Consider the following 26127-nt stretch of genomic DNA (forward strand, 5'->3'; position numbering starts at 1 on the left):
TAGAGGGCAGTGTCACTGGTCCTCATATGTGGGATCCGAACCGGGGCCCTCTGGCGTCCCAAGCCAGTTCTTAACCATCGCGCCACTCGGCCGGCCCCTGAATGTTATTTTTTATAATCAAATTTCTTTATGAGCTGGCTATAAGTAATTGCTTGTACACACAGAGAATAATATCTTGAAAATGCCTGAGAAATTGATAACATTGTTAGAATATGGGAACTAGTGGTTAAGAAACAGGTGGGAGGGTGACATTATTATACCCTTACATATCTTGAATTTTGAACCATATGATTGTATCATTTTTTAAAAAAGTGAATAACATTTAAAAAAATTAAGGTAACTGGATGGCTCTTCCATATTGTCCCAAGAATGAGTTCTGTGGAAAGGGAACAGCTTACTCATTTACTACTAGTTTTTTTGTTACCAGACATAATGCTAGACTTCTGTTGGAAGGTAACCGTCCAAACTACTGCCAGTTGCTTCTAGTACAAATGCTAGTTCCTTTTTTTTACAACATAACTTTTTCTCTTAACAGGGAGTCTGAAGATACAGTATTGCTGGTCCTCAAAGAAATCTACCAAACCCAGGGTATATTCCTTGATCAGCCTTTACAGTAAAAATGAATCATCTATGACTACTTAATGTAAGTTTTTAAATGTCATATATGCAGTATAGCTCTACATATTAACATGTTATAAGGACCTATGGAGCCTCAAGCTCTTTATATATTTTTCTGTTGCCTGTCACCAAGATCTAGGTTATTAGTCATTGTTAGATGGACTCTGGTTAAAATTCCTGGGAAAAAAAGCACAATAGCCCACTTAAAGAAACAGAGGTGTGTGTGTGTGTGTGTGTGTGTGTGTGTGTGTGTGTGTGTGTGTGTGTGTTTTGCTAGTGAATTGGTCCAATAACATCATTTTTAGGATCTATATTCAGAATCTTAATAGGTCTGAATATCTAAGAGTTACCATGGCAACAGTTACAATTTCAATTACAAACAGCTCATTCTGAGATTTAAATTATTCAACATTTAAATATGTAACCAGAAAGGTTGTATATTAGACTCTGGTGTTCTCCTTGGGTGCCTTCCACTTGTGTCTGCAGGGTGACCACTTTTCCCCTCTCTCCCCTAGATGGACATTGAGGGGTCCTTCCCCAGAAAATCCACCTGTTTGTTGCTGCAGTTCTCTCCTCAGCTGTGTCATTTCTTGCATGTTGCCTGCCACTTACCATTGGGGTCTTTGGAAGATATCTTCTACTTGGGAAGTGAGTGGAAAAGCAAAGGAAGACACCCTATTACTTTTTACCACTAGCTTTATATAAACACTTGCCATTTTTTCCTTTGTAGCTGGGGGTGGTTTGCACCTTTAATTCTTTGATGATAGTACTATAGGTATCACTTTATTGCTTATTACACAAGATGGTATAAAGTTGTTTTGAGTTCAATATGTTTTGGGTTGGTAGAAATTTTTTCTAGGAAGTAAGTGTTCTAGTTTGGAAGCAGACTTGAGATTCGGAAGGCATTTGGGGTACACTCATTTCTCATTACTGTTCTCTGCATTTGAAGGCTAAGTGTAAGTGGATATGGAAAAGATTGTTGGGCAGTCAAAATCTTTTGAGTCATCTTTTCTTTCCTACAAGTCCTATGTAAAGAAAAACGAAAATGTAGCTTAAAGAGAGTATTGTTTACTCTCTACATCTGACTGACACATTTATTGCTAGGAATCATTGATGCTGTTAATTGGTTTTACAGCTGTTGGAGCTCCTCTGAGAGTCTAAAGTGGACAGTTTAGTTCACATTAGGTATGTCTTTATAAAGCAAAGATATTATACATGCTGGACCCACCCTTTTATATCATACTTCAAATTGGGAGACTCTGGATGAAGTTTGACTTAGTTGATGGTAGCTTCTGTTCTTACATTGAGGGTTAAGCTCTAAAGGCTGACAAACCTGAAATTACACAGCTTTGACAGACTGCTTAGGTTATAAATAAAATCTGTTAGTGGTGTATTTATGGTGCAATAGAATTTGTGTAAGTCACCTGCCACCTCTACTTGGGTGAAAGTAGTCTTGTGTATTCTCTTTAAAAACACTCTGTAAACATCACTGCCTTCTTAGGTACCCATAATCCAGAATGCTTATTTAAAAGGCTCCCGGCACAGGCAGTGTTGGTTGAGCACGTAGGTTTGGCTCAGGGGAAATGTTTCTTATTCTGAAAGAAAAATTTATGCCTGTATGCCAAGTAACAGCTATTGCAGTCAGTGTCAGAACATGCAAAGTGAGATGGACCTTGACAAAGACAGGTGAATAGACTTAGTTTTTCCCAAGGCATCTGCTCACTATTGTGCTGTAGGTATTTTCTTTCGCATTGGTCAGTTGGTCATTGTCTTTGCAGTTCTCTTTGTGATACACTCCTCAGATACCCACAGGCCATTGTTTATAGAGTGGCATAGGCAGGCAAGCTATGTTTTATTACTTATAAATGTTTTTTGTAAATGTATCATGGTACACAAAGCACTGGCATTTAACATTCACTTATGCTATCCCTTCGACAGCAGTGGTCTTTATCCCTTTCTGGAGAGAAAAGGAAAGGGAAGGTTATTTATTGTCACCCCACAGATAGTAGAGGAGGGGGTGGGGTATAGGTCAAAGCCTGGCCGTTCCTTTCCTTGTCCGGCTGCTTATAGACTAATGATAAAACGGTTCAGATATATGGAATACTTTCTTTCTTTACTACATAAATTCTGAGTTTGAAGTAAGGGTTACTGAGAATTAAGTAGCAGGTAATATGTATTAAAGGGAAAGTTTTTGTTCAGCTGTCTTCAAATTTAAATTCATTCTTCCTATTAGCAGACTTGTTACTATTTAGGAGTAAACCAAAGGATAAGCAAGAGTGAATCCTTTTAACCAAAGATGAACAGCATCATTTTGGATAGCTAGATAAGCCACTACTTATACGAAGAAATGTTTCTTTCCTGGTGGTGAGGGGCAGGTAACTGTAAAAGAGCTTTATATTTTATCTATTCACCTGTGGTATTATCATGGCTGTATATTACATAGGGTAATAAGCTTGATTTAAATCCTTTATTTAGTTGTATATTATTTGCACTATTTCAGTCGTATCATGTACAATCTCTTGACCAAGGCTATTTTTTAACTCCGGTAGAGTATCATTTTATACATATTCCCAACTGCAGAATTGGTATTGTTTATTTTAGCAAAAGAGATTGTTTGCATGGAAAAATTAATAGCACTGATTAGCTTTCTAATATTTTGCACTTTTTGAAATGTCTGTTTTTTTACGTGATTATATTTAAAACTCTAGTAAATACTGAAATAAAACCATATTGACCCATTGCCTACCTTAACCTGGTTTATCCATCAAAAAGAAAATCAACATAACCATTTTCTCTTCCTTTATGATTAAAACAAGTTTAAAAAATAAGTTTTGGGCAAAGAATATTTATTTTCCCTTGATTGGTGTTTTCATTGTCCTAGGCAGATATAATTCAGAATTTAAAGCACGACAGTTATAAGGTAAATGCTGAGACTATCCTTTGGTATTTATAATCATCAGCCACAACTATAGATAGCTGAATCACTTATGTCAGCTAGGGAGTCCAATGTTTTACTTTGGAAATGTTCCAGCTTTTGAATGGTACTAACTTACAAAAAAAAACCCCCAAAAAACACATTCACCATTTTATTTGCATACCACATTTACTGAGGGAAAATTCCACATTGGAAATCTATACGACAAGGTCGTATTTAATGTATAATCTCAATAAAGTTGTAGGTCCTATAGCATCAATTCTGATGATAACCCGTAATTGTTCCTTATAGCTCATTGTGAAGAAAGGACAGAAAAAGATTCATTTGTCCTCCAGATAATGATATCTGTAATTTTTCTTTCCTGCCTTAGGCATTTGGCAAAGTTGATGCATTTGGGCAGATCTTCAGTCATAAAGGGAGGCAAAGTGGCTCACGAGCACAGTTAAGGACAGATGAGGTAGAAACAGGTGTCAGTTGTTAGCACTGAAACCACACTCCTAACCATTTTCTTTTTTTTATTGTGTTTACTTAGTAATTCGATAAATCATTATGCCCACAGTATTAAAATGGGCAGCATTATATGCCTAACAGTGGTAAATGAACCAGAAATGTACGTTTTCCTATTTATGGCTTGATGGAACTGTCAGCAGAGAAAATAAACAGCACCCAAATAATTTAGTTGGTTATGTCCTAGATTTTAAGATTTTTGAACTATGGGAAATGAAGTTTTGATAATTAACTCTAGTTTCTAGGATAAAGTGGGGCTATGTAAAGGCCTCTTTGTGCCAAGATCCTTCCAAGAATGACATTTAAATTTAAATGTAAAAACACTGTAGATCTTGGGATATCAATCTGATGGACCAGATTCACAAGCTGTTGGGAGGACGAGTGAAAGATCTCTCTACCAGAATGTGTGGCATATAGTAGGGAAAAAGCAGCTGACTCCTTATGATATATTCATGTGAGCAAAATGGCATAATCATATGGAGGCAGAGTGAAGTGCTGATATCCTCACTTGTACTTTTTAAGAGGTAAACAGGTAAAAAATTCTAGTCTTGGGCACGGTCCAGGTAGGAGGGGCTGATTCACCTTTTCTCCACTGAGGTAGCTCCAGTTTCTAAATAACAAAACGATAAGGATCACCAGAATTCTTTTGTGCAGAAGGAAGTGCAAGTGTGTTCTGAAATGGTTTATGGCATTCTGCATCAGTCAGAGGAGGATAATACTGCCTGTAGCAGACATAGGCAAATGTCAGGCCAATCATGGATCCAACAAGTACATCTGAAGAGAGAGGAGATAAGGTCTTCTCTTAATCATATTAGACTCCTAAATCACATCAGACACCACACAGTATAGAGAACTTGGCCCTCCAGGTTATTCTAATTGTTTGGGCTGCAAAACCCCACAATACCAGGTTCATGGTTTCTTCAGGCTTTCTCAGTTTTATCATATAGTTACAGGATTATCATTTTCATGTTCTCTAAACACCATATCAAAACACATCTTTAGTTAAATAAGTATAATAAACCTTTTTCCAAGTACACTAGATTTTTTTTTTTAATTCAGAAGAATAAAAATTCACTTCATGCTATTGAGAATTTTAATTGTTTTTCACCATTTAAAGAGTTCTAGAGGAAGCAATAAACTCTTCAGGATTTGCCTCTCTTTGTAAAAAAAAAAATTAGTTTATTCTTTAAATTAGTCTCCTAAGGACCTCTGGGCAATACTATTACTTTTTTTTTTTTAATTGTGGGTTTTCTATGAAGATATTCTGTAATTTGGATGTTTTACTTTATTATTTAACTTCAGTTTCTTTGGCTTAATTACAATTTTATGTTTTCTTGAATTTTACTTTTGTTTCTGAACAAAATCTCCTGACAATGAACTTGATTTTTATTTTAAGACAGTAAGTAAAAATTGAGGTTGTAAAACATTCCTTATAGTTTATTCTTTACTTATGATGCTTCAAAATAATGGAAGAATTAGGACATTCCTCCTTGGTAATTTCTTCAAAAGGTAACTGTACTTTCTCATCTTCCAATATGCTCTGAGTATAGAACCCAGACCATCCCATACCCATCTGTTTATTCATTCAGCAGATACTTAGTGAGCATCTCCTCTGTGCCAAGTGCTAGCGATAAAATGGTGAGTGATACATGGGAGCTTTCATGGCATTACCTTGGCTTACCTTGCCAGTGATGCTTATAATCACAGGTGCGGGACAATGCAATCACAGCTGCAAAAAGTAGAGGTGACAGAAAGGCACAGAACCTCCAAGATTTTCCACGGCCTTGTGCTGTGAAGCAGTGTAACTTCCCTGCCAGGTAGAAAGACGCAAAGGCCAGACCAGCAAATGCAACTAGAAGAGGAAAAACCTGTAAGTATATGTCTTTACAGGAGGCTACCTCACTCATCTGCAAATAGAGGCTGGGGGACATGAACATGTTTTAGCCCTTTTTTTGTGTACTTCTAAGAGTAGACCACTCACTGATTATGAGAAGGAAGCAAAAGGAAAAATATTAACTTTGTGTCCTCTAGTTAATAATATTTATCCTAAGAATAGTTTTTGGAATACTAGTTGTATGATTTTGGGCAGGTTACTTCTTGATGCTTAGTTCCCTCAGGTATAAATGGGGCTCATAAAAATAATAGTATATACCTCTTTGGGCTATTACGGTATCAAATGAAGTCAGACTCTAAAATGCTTCAAAGCCCTGACACACAGTAACTCTTCAATAAAGGTTAATCTTTTTATGACTATTACAAGATTTCAGGATCTAGGAGAATGATACAACAATAAAATCTTCAAATCTCATGAAGGTAAACTACCTCCCCTGTCCTTGGCTGTTTACCCTAATAGACGAGGCTCAGGCTTGTGAAATCTTAGGGTCCTTAAAAGGGGTGTGTGTGGGGGGGAGTTCTCCAGTTTCTAGATACAAGAAAGAGTACTGAGATATATATTCCTGTCCTCACAAGATTCCTAGGCTAAATTAAAAAAAAAAAAAGCATAGTAGAGTCCATGTGGTATTCATACAGGAAGAATGTCCACTAGGGAAGCTCTTCCGGCCCTCATTCACCACATCTTTATCTCCTGTGCACATCAAGTCAGAACGGGCCTGCCCATCAGGGAAGCAGCGGTAGAAGAAGTCTGGGCGTGGCCTAGAAGAAATGAGCATGGTCTGAACACAGATCATTGACAACTCCAGAAATCAGTTTTGGTGTATCAACACCAATAATCCTTGTTAACTGTTGGTCAAATAGTGTCCCCAACAAAATAATGAGACTGATTTAGGATAGTCACCACTAAGAAAAGCCTTATATCCAGGGTCAACATTTAAATTAGGGTGGAAAAAAAACGCCCTAAAAAGTAATCGTGCTAGAGTGGCTAACAGCAAGTCACAGTGCAGCTTCAAGGGTGCTCTACAAGGGGACACGACTGTTTGGGGGCAGAAAAGAGCCCAAGTGTCACTGGCAGGACTGAGAATAGGGAAGGGGTCAAGTGTTAAATGAGGAAGATTAGACTGAGACTAAAGAAGAAAAAAGGAGAAAGATGTGTGATGGAGTACCATTAATCATCTCTTGCTGAAGGGCGGTGGCAGACACGGGTGGCTGATTCTTGTCACTTACCTCCCCACTATCAGCTTTATTATGTTGGTAAAAACGCCATTCAAAGCCAGGGCAAGGCTGGCAGCTGGAAAGCAAAGAAAGTTACTGTTAGTGGTATCTGCCTAGGAGGAACTGCATGGTCACTGTCTCATTAAGACAGCAACCATGGCCTTTCTGAGACAGAGGAATGGTCGGGCTCCTAACAGAGCTGAGTACAGAAATAACAGGCCCTCTATGTCCTGCTATAGCACAGGGACACTTCTGTAGTAGGCAGAAGGCCTTTCTGAGGTACAAATAACCCAATGCATTTAGGCTCAGCTGTGAGGTTAACCAAGTTCTTAATAATGCTAGTTTTCTGTCTCCCAGAGTAACAAGTGGGATGCAGGGGAGATAGAATTACTTAAGGAACATAGAACTCAGTGGTCTCCACCCACTGAGGCCACAACTCCAGTGCTTGCACCCCACAACTCCTGCCTTTTCATTTCAGCACTAAGATAAGACAACACCAGCTATTGGGTTGTCGGAAAAGTCATGAGGTATTTTTTCTGCTTTTCATTGCAAAAATGCGTCACGACTCTTCCGACAACCCAATAGAAAGGTTGGTTGGCTCTTACCCAGGCAGGCTTGTTTGCTGTCTGTTGTGTCTGCCTTCTTGAGACATTTGGCCAGGAGGATCAGAGACAGCGGAGAAAGAAATGCAATGACCTGAACCAGAATATGTCACAGGTTAAAAAAAACCAAAAAAACCCCCCATAAAACTCTACACAACTGGTCATTAAAGGAGCTCCTTACAGGGAAGGCATGAAAGGGACAGGAGAACTCACATTATCTGACCCAGCTGTTCCCCTGTAAATATAAGTAGCGCCTCAGTGTCTGTGGGTTAACTGGGCAGTTCTGCCAGTAAATACACCATGATTCTAAACGACCAGTTATCTCAGACCGTCCTAAGGAACAAAGCTCACAGAACATGGCTCTTGAGCCAAAACAGACTAACATCTTGCTCTCTAAATCTACATCTTAAACATGAGGAAGCAAAATCACAGCACATCAACAAAGGGAGCAATACGTTCTCTACAAAGATCATTTTGGAGCCATAATGGCCACTTTCCGCTTCTAGCATTAAGCTCAGTAATAAGTATAACGAGAAGGAAGGGCTAGTTCTTAACGCACAAACATCGGCTTGGTAGGGAAATAGTCAGCTTCCACATACGGATTCCGGTAAAGCCACATCTCCTCTGGTTGGATAAGCCTCTGGAAGGGAGGGAGCAGCTCTGTCACCCTACGGGGGAAACAAAAAAGTGCAGAGCACGTTGGTTTGCTTCCTCTGTGCTTTGCGTGGACAGACCCCGATCTCAGCTAGCTCGGGGAGCGCCCGGCCACGGTGGCAGGGACCTTCTTGCCTGCCTCTGTATGGGTCGGCAGCCCAGCCGTCCTCCGCGCCCTGGGGTCCGATCCGCAAACCTTACAGGAAGGCCGCGAACAATGCGATCCGCACGCCCAACTCAGCCCCGAAGGCCGCCGCCGCTGCCTTCCCCATCCCCTCGCCCATCCGCACGCACGCTGGGCACAGAGAAGACGCCGCGCTGACGTGGCAGCCGCTGCGGCGGGGACGCGAGGGCCGCCCCTCGGAGGCCGGATCTCAGCGGCTCAGCGCAGGCTGGCGGGGACTCGGGGAACTGCAGGCAGAGAAGGTATTCAGCTACCTTCTTACCCCAGGTAAGCAATCCAGGAAGCAGAAGTTGCAGCTTTGCGGGAGTTCTGAGCGTATCATACACCTACGGTAGCAAAAGGAACGAAAAGCAAGCAGTGCTGTTCTCTGGTACATTTGGCAAGGAGCTAGCCTAGCTCCCGGTGTCCAGCCAAGCAGCCGGCTACCTTTCAGTCTGATAAACCAATGGGATGAAAGTGATGAATATCTCCTCTTCATGTCCCTCACCAACCAACTGGTGCCTCGATATTCTCATACCAAACCAAAGGAGCAACATTCTCCAAGGACCCTTCCTTCACAAACACAAAACAAAACCCCCACATTTTCGGATCCAAGTTTATTAGCAGCACGGCAGAGTTTTGAATAAAGATATACTTAGCTCTCACACAGGACTTGGCTGTGCTGCAGGCCTCACTGGCTGAGGGGTGGACGTATTGGGTCATTCTGCGCGGCAGCTAGGTCCCCTCCCTTCCATGATGGTCTCTGGCCCAGAGAGTTGTAGCAAGAAATTATAGGGAATGAACAAGCCCACATATTTAATTTGGAACATACAGGACAATTTATTGAAGTCAATCTCAAGCAAAATCTGAAATCAGTGGAATGTCATTAAAAACCTTTCCAAATTAATCCTCACAAAAGGAAAAAAACACATTAGAATTCCAAAGTATTTGTAAAACAAAAAAGGCAACATCTCAGTAAATATAATATACAAAAATTATATGTTTCTACCAGCACACACAGTAGTAAGCAGCTTTAATAGTACAGGCAATCCTAAATACACTATAACTAGTCAACAATAAGCTACCTATATACAGGTTAACCAAGCTTTGCACATTTCACACTATGCAATAAAACATAGGCCAATCAACAAAATCCCCAAAATATCATGTATCTTGAAGTCTGTGTGGCAACATGAAGTAAATATACAGTAATGCCCTAGTGGAACACCCCCAGGGAAAATTAACACTAACCCCTTAGTGTCAAGCTTCTAGCGAAGTCACAGAAACTCAAGAGATTGACTTTAGTGAATATTGATGCTTTGTTATTAAAGACTCAAGTCTCAAGTGATTTAGGCAAAATAACATTTCACAGGATCTACAAAGTTTATTACAGATAAACAAAGTACAGAAATAACCAATCTACAAAGGTCATTATCATAAAAGATCACAAGGAAATGAAAACAGAATCTGTAGGTATCTGTTGTGCAATATTACAAGTGGATACAAATGAACTTATAACAATTCCAATTATGCACACACCCTTGTATATAAAAAGAATCTTATTAGCCAGTTGTAATCATCGTTTAGCATCTTGGTTGTCGGTGGCAATATGATTTTCTTTTTTAACATAGGGTATGTAACAGCACAAATGAAATAAAGAGCAATATAAACGACAACAAAGTAAATTTTATCCAGTCCACTTCTAAACTGACAAGAATACCTTACAAATACCTTATCTAGGTAATCTGATGGGTATTGAGAGCCATTCACACATATCAGAAGTCTGTGGCTGGTAGGGAAGGGGAGTCCTGGAGCTTGAAGGTGATTTCTTGCCAATATGCAAATACAGCAATGTCACATAAGAAAATTGAGGACTGAATAAATGACTTTGGCAACTATTCAACTTTTCCCTTTTTCTTACACGTTAATGACTCTTAGAGGCTACCGAAGTACAGGTAATTCTCTTCCTCCCCCTTCACACATATGTGCCACAAGCACCTGAACTTGTCACTTAAGCAATGGACTGACGAAAAAAGAACGGAAATGGTTTTTGAAACACACAGGTTACACCCAGCATTTCAGGAGTGTAACATAAGTGCAAATTTTTGTTTTATTCCCTACACAGGCATATATTAAAAAGAAAGAAGGGGTGCTTGGGTTGACAAAATGACAAAATAAAGAACATACATAGGAAATATTCATAAAAAGGCTGCTGGTATCTCATGCAGGCGTCTCCTCCTCAAGTGTGTACATTTTAAGTCTGAGATATTTACTGTGAATAAACTCTCCTATTTGCAGAACTTCACCTTTAATCCAAGTTAAAGAGGATAAGAGACTAGGCTATTTATTTTCAAAACAGTATATAAAACAATGCTTTCTACTTCATAAATTTTAAAATAACTGGTAAAATAAGGAGAATCTGAATAATTTCAAGTACTTAAAAAACCTGAATTCAATGAGGCAGAGGTCTCAATGTTAAAGTGACTACTTCGTACCTGTGGTAAACATTATCATTCCCCTCCGTTACCCTACTATAACCCCCTTTTCTCCCTGTGTCCCACCCCAGATAAAAGTTGGTAGGTTTCAGTATATACAAATTTCCAACTTTTCAATATTTCTTAATACATGACAAAGCTGTCTAATTGTATGTATTCCCTAGCCTATCTGAAAATGGAAGCAAATTCTACTCATTGTTTACAAATAACCAGAGACGAATTCTACGTGGCCGAGGGCCAAAGGAAATTGTTCCAAATGATCACTTCATGTCTGCAGCAACTTGGGAGTGGCTTGAGCATCAGCCTCCTAAGAAATAATTCAAGTCTAATGTGCACTGCCAATAAAGCAACTTCCCAATGTCGTCGTACCTCATGTACAGGTACATCAAACATAAGCTTCCCAAGCTGTAAGGACTCCATGGTAACCTGTCTTCTTGGCCTGTTGGGACATGGCAAGTAGCAGCACCTTGACTTTAAGGTAAATGCTAAAGGAAGAGCTTTGTATTTAAAAATGAAAGACAAGCAACAAATCCTGGGTAGTCCAGAGTTGTTGGACTGTGTATCGTTTCCAAACTGCAGATCTGGGTTTGATCCTATTGGAACACACACACCATATGACAAACTCCTCAAAAAGGAAACTACTTCATGAACCAGGAAAGAAAGTTGTCCAACAGCCTGTTATGTCTGAGAGTCCTTTACATGATTATCTCAGTTTCAAAACATTATTTACAGGCATGTTTCCAAATATTTGGAAATGGCAGAAGGGAGCTGGGGGCAGCTTACCTGCCCCCATTACTATTATTTAAAAAAAATTTTAGATTATGTTCCTTACTTGAACACAAAGAAATCTCCATGTTTCAATGATTCTAAAAGTCAGCCTAGTCTATAATTTAAGCCAGCAGATCATTTTTTCAGAATTAAGACAGTGAGAACTTGTTAAATCAAAAATGAAAATAAACCCCACCTCATCCTTAACTCTAGTCCTGATTAGATACTGAAGACATCAATCGCCCTCCAGCTGCTTCAGCCTTCAAGGAAGGAAGGGCCCTCATCCCGCCTCCGGATTCCCGCTCCCGCTCCCGGCATCTCTAATGAATGATTCCTCAGACCAGCCAAGGTGCAGCCCCTCCCTCTACTGCACAGTGCCTGGAATTTTCCCCAGGATTTTATCTTTAGCTGTTACCAATCCAATTTCTGAAGCTTTATACTGCTTATCAAAAATCTTACATTCACTCCTTCCTTCAAAGAATTAACATGAGGTTACAAAAAATACCATTATCCCATGCTGCTTTAAGTTATTTCATTTTGGGACAAGAATAAAAACCAACCTTTTATGCTTTGACACATATAGATTTAAAAGTTAATAAATACCACCCTCAGACTATAAGTGAGCAATAGGTCTTGGAATATTTCACTGATGAAGCACAGGCAAGCACACATAGTATGCACACACAAAGCACAGCTTACTCTTTTTCTGCTTCCAGAACCTGCAGCTTTACAATATATAAAATAGGTCAACAGTGACGCTATGGAGGTGTAAGGAGAGCTCCTTGGCACTGGCGTAACTAAAACCACTTTTTAGACCATTAAAGAACATTCATGGACAAAGACTCCAGAGCTATGGTTCGCTATTGTTTTCTATCCTGATTTCTGAAATGGTAGAATAATCCTATTAGTCTTCCACCCCTACCCCCCAAAAGATTACGAAATCTCAGCAGAGCTCTGTTACAGACATATCAACAAAATATGACACAATGCAGAAGATGCATAAAAATAAACCTAAGGTATCTGTAGTATTTGGATATACCCTGGCTTACCATATAAAAGTCATCAGATATTAAACAGCACTAAGTCCAAAACAAAGCAAGGAGATAAGTTTATGTTGGATACTATTTCAACAAGAGGTGCATTTCAAATACTAAAGGAAATCCTTCATGTTAGTAAGTTTAAAACTGCAAACATTTATCATATACATATATAAAATAAAGTTTTAGTATGATAAAACCTAGATTTTCTTAAATTATTTCTTAAAAGGACATCAAACTATGTAATCGCTCAAGAGCAAAGTTCAGTGTTTCAGTGAGCTGTAATTCATGTTATTTGTAGCAATTATGGTTGGTAACATGTACAGCATTTTCCATTTTGCTCTTTCTTTTGGGACCATATCTAATCAATAGAATTGTTGGAGGCCCAATAAGTTACCTCAGAATTAACTGCTGGAATCAGGCAAATGGCAGTTTAGGAGCTTAAGTAAAAGAAATGTAGTGTTTTTTTTTACAAGAGAAAAATCCAGTATAATTACACATTTACATACCAAAAAAAGGAGAGGCACAAAACACATTTTTTTTCTTTTTTCCAGAGAAGAGCTCTAAATTGATAAGAAAAAGGAACACACACAACACAACTGAAGGGATGTGCTGGAGCATCTGTACTCCCGACCTTCGTAAGGTTACTAGGTATTTCTTGAGGGAAAATAAATGCTACCAGGTACCAGCAATTGTTAAGCAGTCAAAATTCACAGAGAAAGTTAACGTTCATTCAAGCTAATTCTAGACTTCTACTTAGTACAGTGTTACAACAATGTCTGACATTACTAATTATTTCATACAAGGAATATTGGAATATACATATTCCTAAGCATTAAAAGCAAGTGAGTTTGTGGGCAGACACCTTAGTACACTTGATCTGAGATCCGAGCATCACAGCCCACCATTTTCGCTAACACTGCTTTCTTGGGAGCTTTCCCTAAGTACTTCCTAAGACGAAGTGTGTTTGTGTGCCTCTTACATATCCCGTAGAAGTGCTTACCCTTCCTCAGTGGGGGCCATTTTAAGTACTGGGTAATACTTAATAGAAATTGTTTACATAATTTTGGGATGCCCTCCAAATTAGGAACCAAACCAAAAAAAAAAAGCTATTCAAATACAATTAAATTAATTTGAGTAGTTTTCACCAGGAAACATGATTAAGTGATGGCTGACAAAGGGAATGTTAGATTAGGAGAGGGAAACAGAGACAGAAAGTAAAATGCCCATAATTCTCTTCAAGTCAGACCAAGATCTACATTAAATTGGACAGAAAACGGTGCTTACATGAGCCAACTTTTGGTCTGTGCCTTTCATCCCCCTTTAGCTGCCTTTATCAGTGTGTCAAGGTAACAGGAATGACCATTCTAACCATGCATTCATGTCCACATAAACGCACTTCATCAAAAATACCCACTGGCAATGGAAAACATTTCAAACTCAGTAATTACATCCATTTCTTTTTTCTTCGAAACCCCAAAACCACATTATATACCTTTTTAGGTAAAGCTATCATATCACAAAGCCCACTTGGTTTAAGACCACAGAGGTAAAACCCACTGAGGCACTTTGTTGTCAAGAGGCCAAGTTCGATACTCCCACAGAACCCTTCTCTAAGACTATGAAAGACATTGTGAAGGGAAAGAGAAGTTAGCCTACCTACTGCTCGTAAAGAGGTATATAAAGATCGTCAGACCCTTTTCTAGAGGGCTTTCTCCAATTCCTACTTCAAACACACACACACACACACACACACACACACACACACACACACACACACACACACACACACATACACTGATTAGACTATCTGAACTACACTTCTCAAAATTTTAAAAAAAGAAAATAAATAAAGGAATGATGGCTACTTTTGCTTTTTACACTCAAGGAAGACATCCTAGATTTTAAATTTATCTCATTAACAAAACTTTCTTTTCTCTTCATATTTTAAAAGCGAACACATCTCTTTTTCCAGCTGCAAAGGCATTGAAGCACAATAAAAGGCAAGAAAAGACCAATGGAATCGAACCCTTCACAAAAGAATTCCCGAACCCACAGAACAAATCAGAAAGCCCAGCTACCACCCCTGCTGCTGCCTGCTGGCACGGGCTCCCCGTTTTCACTGGAATAAGGCAGTTCTGACGGCCCAGGCTGTGTGCACTGCAGCAGTCTCTCCTACTGATGCATTCTCTCTTCACTTTTGGCTTTTCCTTTTTCTTCATTTAAATAAAAAGAAAAAAAAAGGAAATCACCACCGACTTATTCTTTTACTTCTTCTCCATGAGCTTGCGATTCCAATTTACATTTGATCTTGCTCCAGTATTCTGATGACACAGGAGACACGGGGTCATGCTCAGAGCAGCAGAGACGGCCTTCCAGTGTGGAGGGAACCAGAGCCCCCTTGTCATGATCTTTACAAAAGGAATGTGGACAGAACTCACAGAAGGAGACAGCTGCACTGCCGCACTGGTTGCACTGATGCCACGGGCACTCCCACTTTCCTAACGAGCAGGCGGGAAGAAGGAGAGGAGCCCACGTTAGCGCCCGTCTTGTTAGTGCCACGCAAAACCCAAGTGCCTGCCTTCTCTGATTGGAGACTGAGTCAACTGAATACCACCCCGAATTTCAGCCACACACACACAGGTTTGGCTGGGTGTACTATTAAGTATGGGCGTGAGATACTGTCTGAAGTATTCAACTATGGTAAGAAGAAGAAACCAATCCTTGCTGGCTCACAGGTAACCTAAATTTGCAAAGAGACAGATTTTCACTAGCATAATTTTTGTTTGCTATGGTTATTTGTTCTAGTCAACGTTTCCTATCCCACAGCTCCACTAAGGAGAGTAGAATATATTCTGAGTTACATATAGTTGGCAAAAATGCAAGTCAGGCAAAGGGCTTCAAGTTCTAGCTTACCATATGGGGGCTGAGTCAGGTTAAGGCATAGGAGGTGGTACGCTTTGGGACAGTCTTTTTTGTCACACATGACCAGCTCTCCACCATCTCCACACTGAAAACAGTAATCTTCATGCATCTGCTTTGGTTCGGTTTTGATTTTTCGTCTCTTCTGCTTTAACTTGGCATTTTTGGCCTTTTCTTCAGTTGCTGACACACATGCCGACTGGCAGGAAAAAAGGACCACAGTTTTAATGATCAGAGCGTATGAAGCTTTACATAGAAGGGAAAACCCTACAACACATTCATTTAAATTCATCTGTTGTTCAATTACTTTAAAACACCAGGGGCTTAGTCCATAATAGCACTATAATAAAAATAAGACTTCATTTTACTTGACTTTTGAATAAGGTGCTTTTTTTTTCTTAATTGCAAGGACACTGAGATATATAATTCACATAACCATAAGTTACCATTTAAAGTGTTTAATTCAGTGGTTTTTAGGATGTTGTGAATTTTTTAAAGTTTTCAAAAAGGATTTTACTAACTTCAAATTCAATCAGAAATACAAATACTTTTCCAGAACCTAACAGATCTTACTAAGACATGCTTTATTAGAAAGTCAGAGTCTAAACCTTGGATAAACGCAACTGAAGATCTGTAAACTAAGCCAGGTGCCCATGTGCCAGCATTTTCCCAACATGGTCATAAACAAACTTCTTAACAGCCACACTCTTTATTTCCTGTGGGCTTAGGGTGCTCCCTGCACCACTGACCTTTGGCCGCACTCCAAGAAAACCACTGCAGTTATCTGCTCCACAGTGGCACTCCGTTCTGCCGTTGCCCAGACAGTCCAGGTTATAATTAAAAGTTAACTCCTTCCCTAAAACATAAGAGAAATAATTATTCATACTCAAGTCATGGGGAACAGAAATGCTGTCATAGATACACTCTCATAATGAAAAAGGAGACAATTGATATGAAGACTTTTTGCTCCCCCACGTTCTACATTGACGACAGTGATGAAAAAAAGAAAGAAAAAACCAAAGTAGAGAAAAACACCTTCCATCCACCAATGATTATAGCAAAAATAAATATTCTACAAAAATCATCATATCCTTTTCACCGAAGTGGTCAAAAACTTCTGAGAATCTGAAATCTGTGTTTAAGAAAATTGGGTTCTAGTTTAGCTCTCTTTTCTAAATGAACAGTATGACTGTGGAATTGGGATGACCATATTATTTTCAGTAATTTATGCCTTATATTATGTTCAGAAAAGAGTTCAAGGTTTTGCAAATACACCACAAAGATCCAAACGCGGAGGCCCAGGCCTTCTATTAGCTGGGCTTGAACAATCATAATGAGTCTAACAATAGTTTAAATCTTTTTCAGCTACAGCATTTTTTTTCCACCCATTTTTCTACAAACTTACAGGGGAAACTAAATTTTGCTATTAAGATGCTGGATGGGTAAGGAAAAATGAAAGCAATAACTCTAGCTTCTGAAGCTTTTAATGTCTAATTTGAAACAGATTAATCTTTCAAACTAAAACAACAACAAAAAAACCCACAAACAAACCAAGAAACCAGCTGATGTCAACATAGGCTTTTAATACTTATAAAAGAAAACCAAAACTTACCCATCTGGTTACATTATATAGACAGCACTGTGGAGAATTAATTCAGTAGGATGATGGACGCACAGAATTCTGTAATATCCTCTCTTACATAAAGGCTCTTGCTAAACTCCCTTTTGCAGGTTACAGATTTTTGCTTATTATTGGCAGATAACAATTCTAATAATAATTCTAAATATAACCCTTTATCTTATTTGAATAACTATTTGCGCATCAAAGCTTAAAGAATATTCTGCCTTCATAGAATATACTTGCTTCCTGGTGGGGGAGAAGGCAGCATGGGGAGCAAGTTACTGTTTTACCTGCAGGAATATCACAAAGAGCAAACAGTCCAACTCGAACATCTCCATTCACTGTCCACTTCTGTGTTTCACAGTTCGGATTACAACTGTGGTTCATGAAGCGAGAATAATTTCCTTTAGGGCCAGCATCAATTATACGGTCCTTCAGAAAGAAAAGAAATGAAAGGTACCTTTGACATAAAACTAAATATAAACCTATTGTAGAAACATCCACCTCAGTCTAGAGCCACAGGGCAGCAAGCAGCATTTTACTACCAGCTGATGTCTGACAACTGACAAACCCGAAAACGTGGCACTCTCTGTGCAGTTTACTCAGCTTTCTACTGTGCTTGATGACCTTCAAGTCCAAGCAATCAAGATATAGTGGAATTTAGTTTCTTTTTAAGTTCTCTTCTAGAAACAATCAGATCATAGACTACTACTACTTAGAAGATTAGCTGGCCATAGGTTTAGGAAAGTATTTCTGATTAGAGAGCTCTGTGTTCAGACAGCTACTGGTAATGGGAACTATGGTGTTTTGCTGTCGGTCCTCCTTTCCTGCTCTAAGCAAGAAGCAAAACTAGTATGGGGGTAGATGGCTGAGAGCTCAGGCCACAAAGAGGAAGTAGGGAAATGAGAAACCTCTCCTCTGAATGAAGCCTTGCAGATTTGACTGATGGAAGGGTTATCGTTTGGGATGTACTCTCTAGTAGTTATATATTCTATTTTTACTTACACTAAAGTTCAAAATACAATGAAAATCTCAGCATTTGGCCCCCTGAATTTAAACTCTGATAATCTGGATAAGCTCTAGAGCAGCGGTTCTCAACCTGTGGGTCGTGACCCCTTTGGGGGTCGAACGACCCTTTCACAGGGGTCGCTGGGTACTTGTATGTGGGCGTAACCGGAATTGGGCCTGGAGATGGATAGAGGAGCGGTGTCTCGGTTCCTAAGACCATCGAAAATACGTGTTTTCCGATGGTCTTAGGTGACCCCTGTGAAAGGTTGAGAACCGCTGCTCTAGAGGATGGGGCCTCCCACATGTTGTCATGATGGCTGGAGGAGTCACTGACAGTGAGGACAGGATTTAAGGAGCCAATCAGCAATCATAAATAAGTGGCATTTTATGTTTATGAAATATATGTTCACGAAAGTTGTAAAACTTTCAAACTATGTCATACCAGTCAAAATAATACTTCTTTTAAACGATCTCTAGTTCTTCCTTTTAATGGTACTCTCTGTTTTAGAGATAGCCTGGAACACAGGAAGCATGGGTACTAATCTCAGCTCTTCATTAGATGGTAACAAGATACTCAACAAATCACTTATGGCTGGACCTCAGTTTCTTGTCCTCTGTAAATCAGAGGACTACTGAAGAAATTAAATGACAGAATTGGTGTAATGTGCATCAAATAGAACTTAACAATTACATGTATTAAACTAGCAGTTTTACAGTCATTTTTCTTATAACAGCATTCATTTTTCCTAACTCATTAAAAAAAAGTTTAAATATGCAGAATAATTTTTAGAGTTAGAATTTTTGCTAAATCAGAACTTTAATGGCAGTTTATAACTTAGAATTACAGAGCTCATTCTCTCCTTCAGTGATAAAGAAACTGAGGGCCAAGTCTTTCAGTGACTAAGAAGAATCGGAACTAAAATCCAGATACGTTAACCCTAACCCTGGTTATCTTTTCACAATGCTGTGTCACATGACATGTGCAAGGCTTTAATAATCACTCATTTTGTACTCTGGTATAATTAGCACATTATAGTGGGTAAGCACTCTGGCTACTGCCAATCATTATACTTCGCCTAATTAGAGGAAAACTGAGTTCAGCCTAAGACCATGAAAGAAAAACAAAAAAATCCCTTTTTCTTACAAAAAAAAAGCAATTTTACCTTGGTAACAGTTAACATATAAAAATTAGTTACACTGTTCTCGTGGGCTCGCTTGATTCGCAATCTGCATTCTTCTTCATCAATTAATTCGCCAACATATTCATTTACAAATTCACCCTGCAGAGAAGCATGCAATCAATATGTAAATGAGAAATCAGTGTATTATATCAGAAAGCATTCCTTAACACTATGTGTATAATCCTAGAGAATTAATGAAAAGGAGTCCTAGAAATACAACTTCAACCCCAGAAACAAACAGTTGCTGTTATTCGTGGGCATTCAGGTAACAATATTTTTCTTGTACCAGTGCCTCAAAATGTAATAATCTGCTTGTCTTTTTTTCCTGAGAGTATTATTTCTATAGTCCAAGTGACACCATTGTAGTATATCACTGGGATCTGGGGACAAGCCTACCTTGAGCCTCTGAAGCTGTATTGTAACAGACTTTACTAGTGTGTAGCTTTGGAGGGAAGACCTGGAAAAGATCTGACTCAAACAAATGAGCTCCCTCCCCACCTTGGTTAATTTTTTATTTTGAACTAATTATAGATATTTACAGGAATATCAGTGCAGAAAGGGTCTGTGTACCCTTCACTCAGTTTTCTTCAATGGTAACATCTTATATAACTATAGTACAATATTAAACCAGAAAACTGACACTGGTCCAATCTACAAACCTTATTCATATTTTACCAATTTTTACCAGCACTCATTTACATGCATGTGCGTGTTTTTTATCAGGTGTAGTAGCATCATGTAACCACCACAATCAAGATACAGAACTGTTCCATTCCCTAACCTGTTCTCCATCTCTATAATTGTCACTTTGAGAATCTTCTGTAAATGGAATCAGACAGATTTGAGATTGGATTAACAAAGAAAAAAAGAACCTTTAACCTAATTCTCTTGAGATCCTTCCAAGTTTTTGTGTGTATCAACAGTTTGTTCTTTTTTATTGCTGAGTAGTATTCCATAGTATGGATGTACCAATTTGTTTAACCATCCACCTGAAGAACATCTTAATTGTTTCCAGATTTTTCCTATTATAAATAAAGTTGCTATGAACATTCTGGTAAAAGTTTTTATGTAGACACAGGTTTTTATTTCTCTAGAGTAAATAGCCAGGAGTGCAGTTTGTTGCGTCATAATGGTGAGTATATGTTTAATTTTTTAAGACACTGTTAAACTATTTTCCAGAGTGGTTGGTATCATTTCCCATTCCCACCACACATTCCCAATGCACGAGAAATCCAGCTGCTCCATATCCTTGCCAGGATTTGGTACTGTCACTATTTTTCATTTTGCTGTTTTTTATAAAATAAGAGACTGCAATTTCTATAATAAGAGTTAAAAAAAGTTATTGGGTCAAATTGGAAGGAACCACCCTAACTTCCCATACACCAGTCTTTATCCTAGGCAGTTTGCTGTTAGTGAGATTAATGAGGAACACCAGTCTGCTGCAAGTAGCTATTAATACATACTTGTTTCAACTGGGGAGTGGTCACCACCAAAGCTGACCTCTGGGTTTTTCTCCCATTTTTATTGATTGTATAGCTATGACAAATAATTAAATTACAAAAAAACCCCACATTTCAGCTATAACTGCAATACCTTAATAGAACAGTTTGTTTTCTCCTTTTTCCTTCCAGTCCTTTCTCACGAAGGACACAGGACGGCGATGCATCTTCATGCGCGATGCACTGTCAGCCCTAAGTGGCTGTTACGACATCCAGCCTAGACTTTGACATCAGCTGATGAACAATATTTTGCACTATTACATGGTATCGCTGGCCACACAGGTTGATTTCATTGCCATCTTGGCTGCATTGCCACCTAATGTTACCATACAGCAGCCCCCTTTTGTCCACAGGGGATATGTCCCAAGAGCCCTGGTGGATGCCTGAAACTGAGGATAGTACTAAACCCTATGTACATTATGGTTTTTCCTATACATACATGCCTATCATAAAGCTTAATTTATGTATTAGGCACAGGAAGAGACAATAAAAAATAATAAAACAGGACCAGCCGAGTGGCGCGTTGGTTAAGAACTGGCTTGGGATGCCAGAGGGCCCCAGTTTGGATCTCACATATGAGGGCTGGTGACACTGCCCTCTACAGCTAAGATGTTGAACAACAGCTCAACCTGGAGCTGGGCTGCAGTGAGTCGCTGGCGATGGCATAGGCTGCAGCCCCTGATGCAGTGGGCTGCCATAAGCTACCGTGTGTAGCCAGCAGCCAGCGCGGCCAGCAGCCACCATGAGCAGCCGTCCAGAGGCCGGTGACTGATCTGCCTCGCCCGGGAAGAGCGCAATGATGGTGCCAACTTGGGTCAGTGAAGCAACATCCTCCACAACTAGACTGAAGAACAAACCAACAGCAACTTGTCTGTTCCCCTTCCCCCGATTCCCCAGCGCTATTCCCATCCCCCAATTCCCCAATAAAATCTTTAAAAAAATTATAATAATAATAAAACAATAATTATAATATGCTGTAACAGAAGTTATATGAATGTGGTTTCTCTCTCAAAATATCATATTGTACTGTATTACCCTTCTTGTGATGATGTGAAATGATAAAATGTCTTATTAAGTTGAGAACTTCCACCTTTTCACTTAAAGGAAGCACTTTATGACTTGTCTTTGGCATGTCCAAATTGCCAGCATAACTACTCTTGTACTTTGGGGGCATTAAGTAAAATAAGGGTGACTTGAACACCAGCACTGTGATACCCGATCTGATGGCCCAGACGGCTGGAAGTGGCTAATGGTCAGGTGGTGCATACAATGCACAGAGGCTGGACAAAGGGACGAGTCTGGTCCCGGGAAGGACAGAGTGGGACGGCGTGAAATTTTATCGCATTCCTCAGAACAGTGCTCAATTTAAAACTCATGAATTGTTTATTTCTGGAAAATTTCCATTTAATGTTTTTGGACTGCGGTTGACTGCAAGTAACTGAAACTGTGGAAAAGGTGGGGGACTACTAAACCATTTCACGGCAAGTTTTCTTTAATGGAAACCTATAGAGCAGAATTTCAACCAAATCAGCTATAATTCACCTTTGCCACATATTGGGATTCAAGGTAAGGTTTCATTTGAAGAAGTGGTTCTGTGGCTTTAAAAACTTAAGAACCATTTACTATGGTTTATATTTACTATTTTATGAAAATGAATATAGAAAAATTGAAGTGCTGATATCAAACACGAGTGTAAGTCAGATAAACTTGATACCACTGTGAATAAATATTTCTAGCTATTTTCTAAAAGAAATAATTTACATGTCCAAAGTGACAAATCTTTAGCTTCAAACAGTCGCTTATTGAACTTAAAACCAATAACCATTGTGAATTCAATTGTGAACAAAAATAACAAAAAACTTTAAAAATGCTAGAAATCTGTCCTTAAAAACTGTGGCAAAAAGATAAGGTATAATTGAGTCTTTAATACATATTTTTTAATTTCTAAGAAAGAAACTTCATAGTGTCACATTTGACGGGCTCATATTTTCAGGAATTTCTTATGTGTGAAAAGAAGGTGATTGACTGTGTACATTCAATTTTGTATTTGGCTTTTGTCCCCTAAATGTACCAAAAATCTTTTCCATGTTCCTATAAAGTCTTTATGATTATGCTTTATAGTGACTCTATATTTCTAGCTATTTTGTAAAAGATCAATTGTCTTACATTAGCATCTCAAATACTAAAGGGCAGAATAATCCTGATTATAGTTTCTTTACTCTTGATTACAGTTGACTCTTGAACAACACAGATTTAAACTATGCAGGTCCACTTACGTGGATTTTTTTTTTCCCCAATAAATACCAGTACTATTTTCCATCTGTGGCTGGGAGTCCACGGATGTGGCAGGCTAACTGTATGTATTGATGTACACCATTTTATACAAAGGACTTGATTATTCTCGGATTTTGGTGTCTATTGCGGGTGTGTGCATGTCCTGGAATCAATCCCCTGAGGCACAACTTAAGTTCTGGGAGGAGTCAAATATTATATGTGAATTTTCAACTGTGTGTGTGTGTGTATGTGTGTGTGTGTTGGGGGGCGGGTCAGCGTCCCTAACCTCTGCAATGTTCAAAGTTCAACTGTATATCATTAATTTAATAAATTAGAATACGTTTTAGAATAAACGCAGCTACTATTAAAAGGTGTTAGTAAGATATTAAACTAGATACTTTGAAGTGACTCCAAACACTTCCCTGAAATCATAGGCAAAAATTTGTATGCATGATATGCATGGTATTAAAGTAATATAGTAAATCTTACTTTCTCTACCTTCAACATGTCAGCAATCCAACATCTCTCCTGCTCAGTTACAACCCTAGTAGTCTACACCAACATCATATCTCTCTTGGATTATAATGATCTTTTTATCGCTCTTTCTCCATTACCATAAATGCTCCCTACTACAGCCAAAGTTATTCTGAAACCCAAGTGTGGCAGAGTGACTCTTAAGGTGGCTCCCATGCTCCCTGCCTCCTGGCATTCACGCAGTTGTGTGATCCTCTCCCGCTGAGTGAGCAGGACCTGTGACTTGCTTCTAACCAATAGAATATGATAACGGTGACAGGATATGTGTTTACATGAGTTTACTACATTAAGTCTTCAGCATCCATCTTGCTAGTGTCTTTCTCTCCCCTGTTGGCTGTAAGGAGGTAAACAGCCATGTTGGGGAACCCCATTTTTCAAGGAATTGCAGGAAGCTTCCAGAAGCTAAGAGCAGCAAAACAACAACAAATAAAATCAGAAAACACCTAAAGCTCTCAGACCTACAGCTGCAAAGAACAGAATTCCACCAACAGCGATTCAAACAGGGAAGTGGGTCCTTCCCTGGTTGAGCCACTAGAATGAGAACTCAGCCCCCGTCAGCACCTGGACTGCAACCTTGTGAGAGGACCCAGCTAAGCATCCCATGGACTCCTGAGATAATAAAATGTCTGTTAATGTTTTAAGTTGCCAAGTTTGTGGTAATACAGTTATGCAGCAGTAGAAAATGAACACATCAAGTCTTAGATGAAGTCACTCCCTACTAAAATCCTCCAGAAACTTTCCATCCTGTGGCCTATAAAGCCCCCTATGACCCAGCCTCTGGCTACCCCTCTCTCTTCATCTCCCACCTACCATTCCTCTCCTTGTCACTATTCTCCAGGTACCCTAACTTCCTTGCTGCTCCTGGAGCATGCTAAGGCCTTTGTGCTTACTATTTTCTTCAGTCAGAAATGTTCTTCTCGGTATGTATCACCAATGGCTTTCTCTCTCACACATTCAGGTCAAACATCACATTCTCAGGCCTTCCTTAACCAATCAATTTAAAATAATACCTGTCAGGCTGGCCGAGTAGTGCGTTGGTTAAGAGCTGGCTTGAAACGCCAGCTCTGAGCAGCAGGGCCCAGGTTCAGATTCCACATGGGTGCCAGTGACACTGCCCTCTACAGCTAGGATGGTGAACAACAGCTCGACCTGGAGCTGGGCGCCGTGAGTCACCGGCGACGGCATAGGCTGCAGCCCCTGCTGCAGTGGGCTGCCATAAGCTACCGTGTGTGGCTGGCAGCTAGCATGAGCGGCCAGCAGCTGGTGTGAGCTGCCAAGAGCCGCCGTGAGCGGCCATCCAGAGGCTGGCGACCAATCTGCCTCACCCGGGAAGAGCACAATGATAATATCAACATGGGCCAGTGAAGCAACATCCTCCACAACTAGACTGAAGAACAAAATGACAGCAACTTGTCTGTTCCCCTTCCCCCAATTCCCCAATAAAATCTTTAAAAAAAATTAAAAAATGAAAATAAAATAAAATAATACCTGTCACCAGTTATCCCCTCTGACAGCTTTCATTTTCTTAGCAGCATTTAGTGGAACTCAACATTATAGACAAGGTTGGACCATTAAGTTCATGAACTTATCCTAGAAAAAGTGCTACATACCTCATTGCTGAATATCACTACGGTCACATTCAAAGTACTCCCCTTGGGAAGCTATGCAGCAATGCCAGTGTCTAGTCCACCCTTCAAAGCAATTCTGAAACTTTTTTTCTGGAATGGACATCAGAGCTGTCGTTGTATTACCCTTGATGTCCTGAATGTCATAAAAATATTTCCTTTCAATATTTCCTTTGTCTTCAGGTAAAGAAAGAAGCCACTGGGGGCCAGATCAGGTGAGTGGGGAGGGTGTTCAAATACAGTTATTTGTTTACTGGCTAAAAACTCCCTCACAGGGAAGGCTCCCAAACTCTTTCTATGAAGCCACGATCACCCTGATTCCAAAAACAGACAAAGACAGTACAAAAAAGGAAAACTACAGGCCGATATCTCTGATGAAGATAGATGCAAAAATCCTCAACAAAATCTTAGCAAACAGAATTCAGCAATATATTAAGAAGATCATACATTATGACCAGGTGGGTTTCTTCCCTAATACGCAAGGTTGGTTCAACATCCGCAAATCAATTAATGTGATACACAACATCAACAAAAATAATAATAAAAATCATATGGTCATATCAATAGATGCAGAAA

The 26127-nt window shown here is 39.4% G+C and overlaps 3 protein-coding genes across 9 annotated transcripts in view; 1 reads left to right on the forward strand and 2 right to left on the reverse strand.

Annotated features, from left to right (window-relative positions):
• The window catches only part of DDHD2 (DDHD domain containing 2), a 64363-nt gene extending 61000 nt beyond the window's left edge, over positions 1 to 3363 (forward strand). The window contains exons 21-22 of the mRNA XM_019662960.1: positions 536 to 643; positions 1134 to 3363. Of these exons, the coding sequence (XP_019518505.1) occupies positions 536 to 617 (82 nt within the window). The 3' untranslated portion in view covers positions 618 to 643; positions 1134 to 3363. The remainder of the gene's footprint in view (positions 1 to 535; positions 644 to 1133) is intronic.
• On the reverse strand, positions 3134 to 8737 carry PLPP5 (phospholipid phosphatase 5). Of its 6 annotated transcripts, none has more exons than XM_019662965.1 (7): positions 8626 to 8737; positions 8330 to 8438; positions 7774 to 7864; positions 7181 to 7244; positions 6588 to 6712; positions 5742 to 5912; positions 3134 to 4834 (listed from the first exon to the last, which is right to left on the reverse strand). In XM_019662965.1, exons 1-7 carry the CDS (start codon positions 8706 to 8708, stop codon positions 4671 to 4673), a joined length of 807 nt encoding a protein of 268 aa, XP_019518510.1. In that variant the 5' UTR covers positions 8709 to 8737; the 3' UTR covers positions 3134 to 4670. The 6 variants fall into 6 exon arrangements, with proteins under 6 accessions (XP_019518510.1, XP_019518513.1, XP_019518515.1 ...); XM_019662968.1 differs by having other exon boundaries at positions 8621 to 8711; XM_019662970.1 differs by having other exon boundaries at positions 8552 to 8658.
• A 665-nt stretch (positions 8738 to 9402) lies between these two features.
• On the reverse strand, positions 9403 to 21595 carry LOC109393583 (histone-lysine N-methyltransferase NSD3-like). Of its 2 annotated transcripts, none has more exons than XM_019662971.1 (5): positions 19602 to 21595; positions 17721 to 17862; positions 16559 to 16665; positions 15804 to 16008; positions 9403 to 15388 (listed from the first exon to the last, which is right to left on the reverse strand). In XM_019662971.1, exons 1-5 carry the CDS (start codon positions 19617 to 19619, stop codon positions 15147 to 15149), a joined length of 714 nt encoding a protein of 237 aa, XP_019518516.1. In that variant the 5' UTR covers positions 19620 to 21595; the 3' UTR covers positions 9403 to 15146. The 2 variants fall into 2 exon arrangements, with proteins under 2 accessions (XP_019518516.1, XP_019518517.1); XM_019662972.1 differs by having other exon boundaries at positions 19635 to 21594.
• Between the last annotated feature and the right edge of the window lie 4532 nt (positions 21596 to 26127).

Source organism: Hipposideros armiger, unplaced genomic scaffold (assembly GCF_001890085.2).
Source record: "Hipposideros armiger isolate ML-2016 unplaced genomic scaffold, ASM189008v1 scaffold_384, whole genome shotgun sequence".
In the NCBI taxonomy this organism is placed as follows: domain Eukaryota; kingdom Metazoa; phylum Chordata; class Mammalia; order Chiroptera; family Hipposideridae; genus Hipposideros; species Hipposideros armiger.

Coding starts and splice junctions, on each gene's coding strand:
- PLPP5 (XM_019662965.1), bottom strand. CDS start 8,708: ATGGGCGAGGGGATGGGGAAGGCAGCGGCGGCGGCCTTCGGGGCTGAG. Junction 5,913..6,587: donor CCCTAGTGGACATTCTTCCT/GTATGAATACCA, acceptor TTCCTCTTCTAG/TTGCATTTGCTGGTCTGGCC. Junction 4,835..5,741: donor TTATAAGCATCACTGGCAAG/GTAAGCCAAGGT, acceptor CTCTCTCTTCAG/ATGTACTTGTTGGATCCATG.
- LOC109393583 (XM_019662971.1), bottom strand. Junction 16,666..17,720: donor TCTTTGTGATATTCCTGCAG/GTAAAACAGTAA, acceptor CTTATGTTTTAG/GGAAGGAGTTAACTTTTAAT. Junction 16,009..16,558: donor TTCTTGGAGTGCGGCCAAAG/GTCAGTGGTGCA, acceptor TTTTCCTGCCAG/TCGGCATGTGTGTCAGCAAC.